Source organism: Ovis aries, chromosome 15 (assembly GCF_016772045.2).
Source record: "Ovis aries strain OAR_USU_Benz2616 breed Rambouillet chromosome 15, ARS-UI_Ramb_v3.0, whole genome shotgun sequence".
Classification (NCBI taxonomy): domain Eukaryota; kingdom Metazoa; phylum Chordata; class Mammalia; order Artiodactyla; family Bovidae; genus Ovis; species Ovis aries.
The window spans coordinates 22,027,842-22,042,611 of NC_056068.1; the positions used below are offsets into that span (position 1 = coordinate 22,027,842).

Below are 14,770 nucleotides of genomic sequence, written 5' to 3' on the forward strand. Positions count from 1 at the left end.
TAAAATCGGAAATCTGTTTTGTAAACTTTTTTTCTTCAGAGAAGATGCTTAATCCTGCTACAGCACTCTTGAATGTGGGGATATAGCTTCCATTCATTCAGCTGCTCACACCATTTGGCTGGAAAACCTAATCATCCCGTTTCCTGTTGGGCTACAATCCTGAACTTGAATCTTTGTCACCCAGTACAGCCTGCGAGGAGCGAGGCCCCAGACTTGGGGGCCACAAGGGTGTGCTAAGGCTGGGGGCGCACCGGCGAGCACAGATGCCCCCTCGGGCGGCCCTCCGCCAGAGCGCCTAGCAGGCTCTCGGTGCCCGGCTGGGCCGGGAGCCCCCTCCCATCCATCCTCAGGGCGGGGCCAGGCCCCTCAGCCCACCTCTGACCACTTCACCTCCCGCAGTCCCGCTCTTGCCGCCTTTTTAGGCCCCTCCCTTTCGACCGCGCCCGTCACGGCGCTCAGGTCCTGTCTCCCCGCCCCAGCGACGCCTTCGCCACCGAGCCCACCACTTTCCACTCCTCCCCACATCTAATCCTCCCAGATTCGGCCTGCTGGAACGCCCCCGCCCCCCGTCGTTCAATAGTAGCCGCCCCGACCTGCTCTGGGTCACCCTCAGCCCCTCATTTCCCGGAGAAAGACCATACGTTCTCCGGTCCGTGGAGCGGGTGGGGCGAGGCTCCGCAGCCCGTTTTACGACAACTTGCGGCCGCGCGGCGCGCCTGACGGCAACGCCGCGCTGCTCTTGGAGAGGTCACTCCGGAGACGGCGTTGGTTTTGGGGTGTGGGGGCCGTGGCACTATGTGGCGCGTCTGTGCGCGACGGGCTCAGAATGCAGCCCCCCGGGCGGGATTCGGGGCTCGGTGGACGGCCTTTCGGGAGGAGCCGGGAGCTCGGTGCGTGACCCCGCAGGCTGGCTCGGCTCTGGCTCGCTACAGCAGCAAGACCCCAGGATATGGCAGGGTCCGGGCACTCTGCGGCTGGAGCCCCGTCTCTTGGGCCACACCGCGGAATCGCGTCTTGCTGCAGCTCTGGGGATCGCCTAGCCGCCGCTGGTACAGCCTCCCCCCGCATCAGAAGGTAAGCCCCAGAACCTGTCCTTCGCGGGACCCCGTTGTCCTTCACGGCAGACTTGTTGGCTTGGGATCCTTCCTTAGAGGCCTTGATGATCCTCCGTCTCCGCCCCCCTCCAGGTATACTCTGTCACTGTCCCTTCTCCATTACCCAGCTTTGCTCTACCTCTTGAGCTTCCCTCTCCTGACCTATGCCATTGAAGAAGGAGCTGCAGGCTTCCTTCTGACCGGTTCCGTTCAAAGAGCGCCAAGCCTGGGGCGGTCTGTGGAATGTCTGCTGAGTACATGCTGTTAGACCCACCCAGTACAGCGGAACGGGAGATCTGTCCTTCTGGTTGAGAGCTTTTGGTGTTAGGAAATCCCTTTATAAGCCCATTGCCCAATGTGTGAAGAGACTCAGACTCAGCATTAAATTAGTCTGAATTGAACGAGGTGTTACACCAGATTGGGAGTTAGGTAGCTCTTAAAAATGAGTATTTCTCCCTTTTCTCCTCTAGGTTCCATTGCCTTCACTGTCCCCTACAATGCAGGCAGGTACCATAGCCCGGTGGGAAAAGAAGGAAGGAGAAAAAATCAATGAGGGTGAACTAATTGCAGAGGTAAGTTGTAAATGAGTTAGAAGAGACTAGCTTAGACTAAACGGAGCCTTAACTTTCTGAGTAGGTAATTATCCCTTTTTTCTGGAGAATTCCGTGGACAGAGGAGCCTGATGGGCTGCTGTCCATGGGGTCACAAAGAGTCGGACACGACTGAAGCAACTTAGCATGCATGCATGCATTGGAGAAGAAAGTGGTGACCCACTCCAGTGTTCTTGCCTGGAGAATCCCAGAGATGGAGGAGCCTGGTGGGCTGCCATCTATGGGGTTGCAGAGAGTTGGACAGGACTGAAGCGACTTAGCATGGATGCATTAAGAAACTTAGATGTTTTTTACAGTTTGATATGAGAGATTGGTTAGCCAAGTTAGCAGCAACTAACCAAACTGATTTTTAGCCTGGGTGTTTTTAATAGTAATTCTTTCAAACCTGTGATAGAGGCTTTATTTTCACTGTTGAACTGTATGATTTTTTTTTTCATTGCTGTATGATTGATTTACAATGTTGTGTTAAATACTCTTGTCCATTATGGTTTATCACAGATACCAAATGTAGTTCCCTGTGCTATATAGTAGGACCATGTTGCTCTCCATTCAGTATGTAATAGTTTGCATCTGCAAACCCCCAAATCCTACTCTGTTCTTTCCCTGCCCCACCCCCCGATCACAAGTCTATTCTCTGTGAGTTCATTTCTGTTTCGTAGATAAGTTCATTTGTGCCATTTTAGATTCCACATATTTTTCTTTCTTTTTCTGACTGACTTCACTTTGAACTGTATGATTTTAGACACAAGTTAATAAAACTTGATACTGGCAGCAGAAGCCTAAGCTCCTGCTTTTGTGTTAAAAGGTTGAAACCGATAAAGCTACTGTTGGATTTGAGAGTGTGGAGGAGTGTTACATGGCAAAGATCCTTGTTGCTGAAGGTACCAGAGATGTTCCAGTTGGAGCAATCATCTGTATCACAGTTGAAAAGTGAGTAGGATCAGGGGAATCTGTGAAAGTCAGGTGCTTAAGTGGAGTATTTTAACCTATAACTGAGGAGTTAGTTAAAGGCTTCTAAGGCTGATACATGTGCTTTATAACCCCTTTATACTTACATGTTCTTTCTTTTTCTTAGGCCTGAAGATGTTGAAGCCTTTAAAAATTACACACTGGATTCTTCAGCAGCACCTGCCCCACAAGCAGCCCCGGCACCAACCCCTGCCGCCGCCGCTCCATCACCTGCGCCTTCTGCTCAGGCTCCTGGTAGCTCATATCCTACTCACATGCAGGTGAGGCTCAGCCTCTGGGTGTCTGCTTTAGAAAATTTATTATTTACTCATTATTTTTCATAGATGAGTCGCATCCTGGAAACTAGCATTAAACCTGGCTAGTTTTTGTCATTTGAAAGTAAATAGAGATTTAAACATGAAAATTGACAACATTTGTTCTTAGTGGTTATTTCCAGATGTGTGTACTTGGATAGTTCTTTTAACCTTTCTCAGCCTCAGTGTAGCAGGTAGGATAATGTTTGGTACTTTTCATTCAAGAATATCATGTTGGATTTTGAGGATAGTTTGTACTTGTACTTTGCCATGCTAAGTCGCTTCAGTCGTGTCCGATTCTGTGATCCTGTGGACTGTAGCCCACCAGGCTCCTCTGTCCATGGAATTCTCCAGGCAGGAGTACTGGAGTGGGTTGCCATGTCCTCCTCCAGGGGATCTTCCCAACCCAGGGATCAAACCTGTGTCTCTTTTATGTCTCCTGCATCGGCAGGTAGATTCTTTACCACTGAGCCACCAGGGAAGCCTCTTTCCTGAGCTCTCTGTTTGCACATTGTGGGACAGTGTTATCCATGCTTTAGAAAACGGTGATGGCTATTATGTGAATTTCTCTGAGCAACAAAAGAAAAATACTATTGACTATAGTCTTTAAAAGTTAAGCAAGAATTTGTAACTGATCATTAGCTTTTTTTAGTATTAATTTATTTTTTAATGGAAGGATAATTGCTTTACAGAATTTTGTTATCAGCCAAATATCAACATGAATCAGCCATAGATCATTAGCTTTTAAGGAGTTGAATTTCATCAACTTTAACTTAATATGGTGGCTCTGTGGTAAAGAATTTGCCTGCCAATGCAGGAGACGTGGGTTTGATCCCTGGGTTGAGAAGATCCCCTGGAATAGGAAATGGCAACCCACTTCAGTATTCTTGGTGGGAAAATCCCATAGATAGAGGAGCTTGGTGGGCTACAGTTCGAGGGATTGCAAATACAGTGAGGCATGACTGAGTACAAGCCGTGACATAAAGATAGATATTGCTTGAACATTAATACCCAGGTTAGAATTGAAATTAAGCCAGTAACATTGCTGAGTGATTTATCACTTGACCAGTTTTAACATGCCATTTTAATAGCAAGATGTCAGGATGTGTAGAAAGAAGTCTTCCTTAAAATAATTATTTGGGAAAGGCTCAGAATAAAAGTGACCTACACATGTAAAAAGATAAAAAAATTAATTGTCCAAAAATTTTGTGACTTTATTCAGGGCAAAAATGTTATGGGAGTTGGGGCATAAAAACTGTGTCAGAATTTTTTTCCTCAGTCCTGAGTTTCTTCCTCTTCTGAGGTTATGGTTGGTTACTTTCTATATTCTTCCTCCTGCTAAAGACCTTTGGATCCTTTTGTTAATTTGTTATTATACAGTACCTAAGAGGCAATGGCAACCCACTCTAGTACTCTTGCCTGGAAAATCCATGGACGGAGGAGCCTGGTAGGCCGCAGTCCATGAGGTCATGAAGAGTCGGACACGACTGAGCAACTTCACTTTCACTTTTCACTTTCATGCATTGGAGAAGGAAATGGCAACCCACTCCAGTGTTCTTGCCTGGAGAATCCCAGCGATGACGGAGCCTGGTGGGCTGCCGTCTATGGGGTCACACAGAGTCGGACACGACTGAAGTGACTTAGCAGCAGCAGCAGCAGCAGTATCGGCAGGCAGGTTCTTTACCGCTAGCACCACCTGGGAAACCCACTTATATATACTCCCTGTATAGAGTTTTTTTAGTAGGCGTGAAGTGCTGTCTATTGAATAAAAGCCCCCAGTTAGTGTTTTTCCTTGACATGTAGTGTTCTGTTTTCTCAGAGTAAGTGAAATAATCCAGTAGTATTTAGAAAAGACTAACAATAAAGAATAAGCGTCAAATAGACATATATAATCTGGAGGAGGGCATGGTAATCTACTCCAGTATTCTTGCCTGGAGAATCCTCATGGACAGAGGAGCATGGAGGGCTACATTCCATGGGGTCTCAAAGAGTCAGACATGACTGAGCGATTCAGCACAGACATGTATAATAGCGTCACAACAAAGCTGAAGGTGGTAAATGTAGTCACTGTTGATTCTGTTAACTAAATCAGTGTCTACTGATTAGTTTATTAGATATTAGGATTACCCCCTGTATATTTGTGTGTTTTGGATATTGGAAATGGATAAAAGCCAGCTGCATTTTTTCCTAAAGAATTAAGACTAGAACTTTTTCTTCTCTTAGATTATTTGTAGAAATTTTTGTATAGGAATAATTTTCTTCTTTGGGCATCATGTTCTATTCCCTGGTCTTTTATTAACATTCACTCATGATGGAATTTTGCCTGGTGGTCAGTTCACACATTTATTTCATCCTGTTCAGCAAATTTTTAAAATTTTTAATTTAAAAAAAAGTTACAGAAATTTTTTTTGTCTGTGCTGGGTCTTCATTGCCAAGAGAAGGCTTTCTCTAATTTTGGTAAGCAGGGGCTACTCTCTTGTTATGGTGCTTGGACTTCTTATTGTGATGACTTCTCTTGTTGCAGAGCATGAACTGTAGGTACAGGAGCTTCAGTAGTTGCAGCTCGAGGGCTCTAGGGCATGGGCTTAGTAATTGTGGCTCATGGGATTCGTTGCCCCAAGGCATGTGGGATCTTCTCAGTCCAGGGATCAAAGTCCTCTGAATTGGCAGGCGGATTCCTAACCACTGGACCACCAGAGAAGGTCGAGAGTTCTAAGTTTTGTTTTGCTTTTTTCCCCACAGCTTCCTGAGACATCATCAATTAAAATGACTTTTCTCTCAGCATAATCCTTATGTTAAATAGATGCAAAAGACTTAAGAAGATAGCAAACAAAACCGTAACTGAGTGAGCATCCAAATTCAGTGAACATACAAGCCATATAAATAGGGAAGCAGTCTTTAATTTAGATTAGCCAATCTGTTTTACATTTTACTCAGGTGGAAGTGACTATTGTAAGAACAGGTTTTTGTTGTTTGGGGTTTTTTTTCAGCCATGCCATATAGCATTCAGGATCTTAGTTCCCCATACAGGGATTAACCTGTGCCCTGCTGCATTGGGAGCACAGAGTCTAAACCACTGGGCCACCTGGGAAGTCCCGAACAGTCCTTGATATTAGTTTTTTATCTTGAAAAAGTACCTGGGAGGGACTTGGCTAGTGGTCCAATGGTTAAGAATCTGCCTGCAGGGGTCACAGGTTCAATCCCTGGTCTGGGAAGATTCTCACATGCTGAAGAGCAACTAAACGCATGTGCCACAACTACTGAGCTTGTGCTCTCAAACCCAAAAGCTCCACCTACTGAGCCTGCGTGCCTTGAGCCCATGCTCTGCAACCAGAGAAACCTCTCCAATGGGAGGCCTGTGCACTGTAGCTGGAGAGTAGCACCTGCTCAGTGCAACTAGCGAAAGCCTGTGTACAGCAATGAAGACCCAGAGCAACCAAAAATAAATAATTAAAAATTTAATAAAGTATCCAGGGAGTTTGGGAGAAATTCAGTCTCCTCTGAATGAAAAGGTGGATTTCAATAAAGCACACAGTAAAATTTTAGTGGAAAAGTCTGAGGTCATTCTATGAAGATGAAAAACCTCTAGCTTAATCTAAGTGTTAAGAAAGATGAGATGTTCTATGTTTAGATATCGTTGAGGAATTAATTTTAGCCATCTAGAAAGAAATCTTTCCCCTCTGCCTGTGGTTTTTAACTTTGAAGGGTGGGTCAGAGTATCACTGGCACTATAAAAGCTTGAGATTTAAAGGATTTACCTGTAGGGACGCTACTGAAGCTCGAGGCTTTTGCTGCTGTGGGAGCATCAGGCAGATGGGAATTTGGATTGTCATAGTCGCTGTCATTCCATAAAGCTATTTGCTTGCCTGAGTGCCATTGTGTCAAAAGCATCCTAATATTGAGTAATAATAAAATATATGTTTGTTTCTACAGGTGCTTCTTCCTGCCCTCTCTCCCACCATGACCATGGGCACAGTTCAGAGATGGGAAAAAAAAGTGGGTGAGAAGCTAAATGAAGGAGATTTATTGGCAGAGATAGAGACTGACAAGGCCACTATAGGTGAGATTTCTTCAGCTCTTAATGGTTGAGACACTGAGTTTTCCGGTGAGGGAAGAGGATTGCCATCCTATCCTATAATAAGTGAGTGATAACATGAAAAATTTTAATTCTTGGGATTAATTTCCTGGAACAGAGTATTTTCATAACAAAAATATCGCATAGTTGGATCTGTCGGTTCCATACTGCACTATCATTGAATCAAGGATGTATCGCCTTGGAGATAATTTTTAGTCCAGAGTTTGCTTATTAGCCTGATGTTACTGAGAAACTGTATCCAAACTGACATTTTTCACACTGGGCAAGGGGGAAAAAAGAGGAAATAGGGGAAAATAACATCAAAGGCAGGAAAATACTGAAGATATTCAGATGACTTTGAGGGGAAACTTGAAAATAGGGCTTAGATTGTTTTTGTATATGAGAATGACTGATGAAATGTATGTATTACCTGTTCAGATATTATATCACATTTCCTTTTATTGACTATCTGATTTATTTTTATGCTCAGGAAAAAAACCACCCTATAGACAATTAATATTTGCCATACTGCATCTGGATATCTGAAGATAAATATATATATATATTTTCTCCAGCCCTCAAAGATGCAGTAGGAGCTTCTGGGCATCCTCTGCAGCATTTTTCAGATTTTGTTCTTTACACTCACTGATTCCTTGATGGCGCCTTGGGGTAAAGGAGGCTTAAGAGAGCAGGATTCTACTATTCCTTGCCCCCTCCCTCACTTCTGACTCTGTTTGATCTTTTAGTATATTGTGCTTCCCCTCAGGAAATTTTATTAGAGGAAAAGGGTCTTTTTTGTTTGTTTGTTTGTGTTTTGGCTGCCCGGGTTTTTGTTGCAGCGCAGGCTCTCTCTAGTTGCCGTGCTCAGGCCTGTTTCAGAGTCTGGACTCTAGAGCTCACGGGCTCAGCAGTTGCAGCGGCAGGCTTAGTTGCTCTGTGGCACGTAGGATCTTAGTTCCCTGACTGGAGATCGAACCCGTGTCCCCTGCTTTGGCAGGCAGATTGTTAACCACTGGACCACCAGGGAAGTCCCTATTCTCTTTGTTAAAAAGATTGTTAAAAAGAAAGAAACAGAAAAGCCCTGGTGAAAATAGATCTGCTTTGCATTTTAACTTGATTACCAGTGTTTCTGTAGAGAGTGGTATTCTAGAAACTGCTCACGAGAGAAGTATTAACCTTGGTCAAATTCTAAACTCTGTAGTGGCCTTGGAGCCTTTTCTTTTGATATGTCTTGTACTGGATGTTAGTTCTCAGCTGGGAAATAAAAGGATCCATCAGAAATATGTTCATCAGGGAGAGGCACAGCCCACCAGAAAGCTAAGATCTGGAAGGCAAAAGATGTCCTCTACAGTGGCTCCTTTCAGTTTTACTTTTGGAATCCTGCGTATTTGAGTTCCTTGTAAAAAAAAAAAAAAAAAAAAAAAGGAGTAGCTGGGAATTCCCTGGTGGTCCATTGGTTAGGACTTCACGGTTTCCCTGCCAAGGGCCCGGGGTTCAGTCCCTGGTGGGGAAACTAAGATCCCACAAGCCACATGTTGCAGCCAAAAAAAAGAAAAGCAGAGGCTGAGTAAAGTTGTCAACACCATTGAATCTCCATAATAATGCTGTATTTCTTCATATTGAAATAGTTGGTGTAGTACCAAGTATGACCTCTTCAGAAAAGTTCCAAAGATGCATCACTATCAACTGTAGTAGCTCTTTTAGTTTAACAACCATGTGGTTCTGTTCTTTAGAGTACAACTGATGCCATCTCAGGAGTCTTGTGGGTCTGCACAGAGCAGCCCTTGGAGATGTTTTAAAGAAGACATTCAGAACTAACCACTGTGTAACCTCTTGGGGTTTTATTTGACAAATATTTATTAGTATTTACTTTGTATTAGGTACTATTTCCAAGTGCTTGGAAAATATTAATTCACTTAACTTTTGTAATAGTCCTGTGAGGTAGGTACTCTTGTTCCCACTTGGTAGGTAAAGAGGCTGAGACACAGGTTAAATAGCTTGCAAAAGGTTATATAGCTACTTTGAAGAACCTTTTACTTAAAAACTGTGCTTTGAATTTGGTAGGCTAGTAGAGTCCTTTAAGTTCCATAATGGTTTTTTCTTTCTATTTAAGGTTTTGAAGTACAGGAAGAAGGTTACCTGGCAAAAATCCTGGTCCCTGAAGGCACACGAGATGTCCCTCTAGGAGCCCCGCTCTGTATCATTGTGGAAAAAGAGGCAGATATACCAGCATTTGCAGACTATCGGCCAGCTGAAGTAACTGATTTAAAACCACCAGCACCACCACCTATCCCATCTCCGGTAGGTATGCTTCTAGAATTGAGGGAACACTTAACCTTATTCATCTCTAAATTAAGGAGTGATAGTCTAGGTTCCTTTCAGTGCTAAGAGTCTGTGATGAAGGAAGGAGATAGTTAACATTTATGGAGACCCACAGGCTGCATGGGACTGCACTGTTCACAGAATGGTCAATAGTTTGATTTTTGTAATTTTTCTTTTCCCTGCTTTCTTGAGTCTTGTTGAGAACAAAACTGAGGTGACTTGATCTTTTTATGCTTTAGGTGTAGATATACATATGGAAGGTAATGCTTCATCACCCATTTTCTGTAGAATTTGTAGTCTTTGTCAGTCCTCTTGGTATTCACATATTATAGTAGGTCAAGCTTATATTTGTAACACATGGGAATCTTGACATAAATGGCTTATTTTGCATAGAATTTAGTCTTTTGCTATATATTATATACGAGGGGTTCCCTCGTAGCTCAGCCAATAAAGAATCTGCCTGCAGTGCAGGAGACCCGGGTTCGATTCCTGGCTCAGGAAGATCCCCTGGAGAAGGAAATGGCAACCTACTGCAGTATTCTTGCCTGGAGAATCCCATGGACAGAGGAACCTGGCAGGCTATGGTCCATGGGGTCGCAAGGGTTGAACATGACTTAGTGACTAAACCACCACCATATACTGTATACCTATAACATGAACTCATATGAATTCTAGGCAGTAATAACACTATAAGGCTTCTGCAGGTGTAGAATCATGTCAGTTTAGGTACACAGTTCTGTCAGAGAAAACTTTAATTTCTGACTTCCATACATTTACGGGGAACTGGCAAGTAGTAATATTGGTTTAATTTTTAATGTGTTTTCAACATGGAACCTTCCAGAATAATTTATTATTTTGGAAGTAGGTTAAGTAAAAGCCATGTAGGTGATAAAATGAGAATAAAGAAGGGACAAGAAAATAGAGACGAGATTAAAGTGAAGAAAGGCTATAAGGATGTTATATACTGGTCACCAGAATTAAATTCAGTGCCTCTCTGTATTAATCATGGAGTTAGAGAACTTGATTGTGTTCTATCTTTGTTAAAATAATGTTATTGTATTCATATTGCTCTGTTATGTTGGTTAAGCAAGAAAAATGAGCATTTGACCTTTGGAAAAAAGATGAAAGTTATATAATGAAAATAGGTTTGAGTTAATAAACTATAAGCTCTTAATCTTTCAGGCCAGTCTTTGCAGTGGTGAATTAACAATTTGTAACTTTTTTCAAAAGGCAGCCCCTGTTCCTCCAACGCCCCCACCTGTAGCCCCTCCACCTTCAGCCCCCCGGCCAGCCGCTCCAGCTGGACCAAAGGGAAGAGTGTTCGTTAGCCCACTTGCAAAGAAGTTGGCAGCAGAGAAAGGGATTGACCTTACACAAGTAAAAGGTATGTCTGTTTCTATGCAGTGGAGTTGCACTAAAATTGAGTTTCCTCCTTAGGACCAGAGAGCACAACCACAACTCCTAATATATAGAGCTGTCTTATCTGGGGAAGTAGGGAGAAGGATGAGGGAGGGAACTGACAGAGTAGGAAAACTTCCTGTGCTTTGCTTGGTCCGTCTGAGGTCTACCTGTATAATTTAGATAGCTTTTTTCATTTTCTGTTAATGGGAACTGCTTAATTGTTTGTGAACGTATGATGTGTTCAGCAAAGTTGGATTATAGTACTTGATTATGTAATAAGAAATTACTTGATTATGTAATAAGAAATCTGTATTAGTGCTAGGCTGAGTGAATGTAGCAGTACTCAAAACAACATGAAGTTGGGATGATTTGAAATGACTTAAGATATGAATTAAAATTCATATAAAACTGAACTAACGCCTTTTGAGGGCAAAGGAAAATGCCTTACTCATCTTTTCCTTCCCAAAGAGAATGTGTAGCTCAGTGATAAGAGCGTGGGCTCTTGAATCAGACCATCTAGGGTTTAATCCTGGCTTTATCACTTTCTATGTAATATGTCTGTTGATGAATTACTTTATCTGTTTTTCCATCTGTAAAACTGAGATAATAGTTTCCAATAAAATAAGTGAAGGGCTTAGAACAGTATCTAGAATATAGTAATACTTCATACATATTAATTTTGTTCACATTATTGTTATTGGCTGGCATTTAAATGTTTTAAGCTAAAATTTAATGTAAGGTAATTAATATACTTTGGAAAGGGGTGGGAAAAATTACTGTTTGTGGAGCTTGGTTTGATGGCTAGTACTGTGTGCTAGTCATTTAATTATCAGACTTAATTTGCATAACACTGGAAGTAAGAATTATCGTCTCATATTTTTTGGATAGGAAAATAGACTCTTGAAAGATCTCTTGTTCTGTTAAGCAATAAAGTTGCAATTCAAATCTAGATTTGTTTCATTTTAGAATCTGTATTCTTCCCACTACCCTATACTTCCTTCTGTTTTGATATTCTGCCATCTTTAATTACTCAAAAGAATGGCTACTTCTGCAGTTTTCCAGCTATGAGCAATCATTGTTGGTTATCACTGTCTGCAGCCTGTTGTTTTTATGGTTTGAAAGCAAGCCAGTTCCCAAAGATACAGGGACAGAAGTTACCACTGTTATACCTCGGAGAATTCTTGTAAAAAGACCCTTTTTTCCATCTTAATGTCATTTCACTAATATATTGCCATTCTTTATGTATGTATGATTAGGGATAGCAATTTAAGTTGGAAAACATTTTTAAGGGGAGGAAGGACTGGGTTAATAATTATATCTGAAGAATTTAAACAAGTAAATGAGGACCATTTGTTGGATATTGAGTGATACTGGCTGCCTTAGGAAATATTTATGTGGAAAAAATCTCAGTATTCTTACGCAGTTAGAGTTAAGTGATTCATTTATTTAAACAAATGTTCATTGAGTATTGTCTGTGCATCCAACACTTGTTCATGGGACAGACAATAAAGAAGTAAATGGACAAGGATTATAACATAGTAGTTAAGAGTATTGGCTTTAGAGCTGGAATGCTTAGATTTTAAACCTCAGCTCTGTTGAACACTAGGTGTGTTCCCTTTTCTGTCTCAATTTCTTTATTTGTATGTAGAAATAATACTTTATAGCTTGTTGGGATTAAGTATGTTAATAACAATACCTGTACATAGGAAGCAAATATAGGTAATTAGCTATGGTGATAATAGCAGCTTATGAAATAATATGATTTGAATGCTAACAAATAAATAAACCAAGTATTATGCTAGGGAGTAACAAACAGGGTACCTCTCTGTCATGGGTTTCCCAGGTGGCACAGTGGTAAAGAATTTGCCTGCCAGTATAGGAGACACAGATTCAATCCTTGGGTCAGGACGGTCCCCTGGAATAGGAAATGGCAGCCCACTCCAGGATTCTTGCCTGTACAATTTCATGGACAGAGGATCCCAGCAGTCCATGGGGTCGCAAGGAGTCAGACACGACTGAGCAACTCAGCACAGCACGCACATGCACGCATGACCACTTTTGGACAGGATGGTTGGGGAAGATCTTTTTGACACGGTGAAATTTGATCTCACCTGAAAGATGAGGAGGAGGCAGCTATGAGCCAACCATGTGAAGAACTGCAAGAGAAGCATTCTGGGCAAAGACTAGCCTGAAGGGGAGACAGCTCGGTGTGTTTGAGGCAAAGAAAGGAAGCCAGTGTTAATGGAGCATAGTGAGCAGAGTGGTAGGAAATGAGGGCAGAAAGAAACTCAGGGGTAAGAACATAAAAGACTTCACAGGTTATGATAGAGTTTGAATTTTATTTCAAGTAGAGCAGGAAGCCATTGAAAGATAAAAATGAAGAAGTGGCATAAAATCATTTATATATTTAAAAGATTGTTTTGGCTGCTCTGTGCAAATGGATTAAATGAAAGCAAAAGTGTCTGTTAAGATGTTGCTGGGAGTCGATGGTGGTTTACACAAAGGTGATGAGACTAGAAATGGAAAGAAATGGACAGCCTCAACATACGTTTGTGGCAGAATCAATAGAACTTAGTGAGGGATTGGATATGAGGACTCAACAATAGTGACTTCAAAAGATACATGCAGTGACAGTCTGGATAGGGGAAAAAGTGAATGAAGAAGTGGAGATAGCATTGTGGGAACTTAGTCAAGAGCTTTAGCTGCGAAGGAAGGCATAGAAATAGAGATGTACCTTTTGGGAGGATATGGGCTTAAGAAAGGGCTTTAGGAAATGAGTGGTGGTAGAACAGGCCTAGTGTAGAGTTTCTCAGCTGTGACACTGCTGACATTTTTCACCAGGTAATTCTTTGTTTGTGGGCTTCTCTGGTGGCAAACCACTTCAGTATTCTTGCTTTGAGAACCCCATGAATAGTATGAAAAGGCAAAAAGATAGGACCCTGAAAGATGAACTCCCTGGGTCTGTAGGTGCCCAATATGCTACTGGAGAGCAGTGGAGAAATAACTCCAGAAAGAATGAAGGGATGGAGCCAAAGCAAAAACAACGCCCAGTTGTGGATATGACAGGTGATGGAAGTAAAGTCTGATGTGGTAAAAAGCAATATTGTATAGAAACCTGGAATATTAGGTCTGTGAATCAAGGCAAATTGGAAGTGGTCAAACAGGAGATGGCAAGAGTGAACATTGACATTTTAGGAATCACCAAACTAAAATGGACTGGAATGGATGAATTTAACTCAGATGACCATTATATCTACTACTGTGGGCAAGAATCCCTTAGAAGAGATGGAGTAGCCATCACAGTCAACAGAAGAGCCCAAAATGCAGTACTTGGATGCAGTCTCAAAAATGGCAGAATGATCTCTGTTCGTTTCCAAGGCAAACCATTCAATATCACAGAATCCAGGTCTAGGCCCCTACCAATAATGCTGAAGAAGCTGTAGTTGAACAATTCTGTCAAGACCTACAAGACCTTCTAGAGCTAACGTCCAAAAAGATGTCCTTTTCTTTATAGGGAACTGGAATGCAAAAGTAGGAAGTCAAGAAATACCTGGAGTAATGGGCAAATTTGGCCTTGGAGTACAGAATGAAGCAGGCCAAAGGCTAATAGAGTTTTGCCAAGAGAACGCACTGGTCATAGCAAACACCCTCTTCCAACAACACAAGAGAAGACTCTACAAATGGATACCACCAGATGGTCAATACTGAAATAAGGTTGATTATATTCTTTGCAGCCAAAGATGGAGAAGCTCTATACAGTCAGCAAAAATAAGACCAGGAGCTGACTGCGGCCCAGATCATAACTCCTTATTGCCAAATTCAGACTGAAATTGAAAGTAGGGGAAACCACTAGACCATTCAGGTATGACCTAAATCAAATCCCTTACACCTATACGTGGAAGTGACAAATAGGTTCAAGGGATTAAATCTCATAGTGCCTGAAGAACTATGGATGGAGGTTTGTGACATTGTACAGGAGGCAGTGATCAAGACCATCCCCAAGGA

At 42.2% G+C, this 14,770-nt stretch overlaps 1 protein-coding gene across 2 annotated transcripts in view; it reads left to right on the top strand.

Annotated features, from left to right (window-relative positions):
• Window positions 1–750: 750 nt before the first annotated feature.
• DLAT (dihydrolipoamide S-acetyltransferase) overlaps window positions 751–14,770 on the top strand; it is a 31,711-nt gene continuing 17,691 nt past the window's right edge. Inside the window, exons 1-7 of one of the 2 annotated variants that reach the window (XM_060399697.1) lie at window positions 751–1,074; window positions 1,565–1,666; window positions 2,511–2,635; window positions 2,781–2,934; window positions 6,901–7,027; window positions 9,156–9,347; window positions 10,599–10,748. In XM_060399697.1, coding sequence (XP_060255680.1) covers window positions 796–1,074; window positions 1,565–1,666; window positions 2,511–2,635; window positions 2,781–2,934; window positions 6,901–7,027; window positions 9,156–9,347; window positions 10,599–10,748 — 1,129 coding nt within the window. In that variant the 5' untranslated portion in view covers window positions 751–795. Of the gene's footprint in view, window positions 1,075–1,564; window positions 1,667–2,510; window positions 2,636–2,780; window positions 2,935–6,900; window positions 7,028–9,155; window positions 9,348–10,594; window positions 10,749–14,770 lie in introns of both variants that reach the window. The other variant, XM_012095454.4, reaches the window with a different exon arrangement.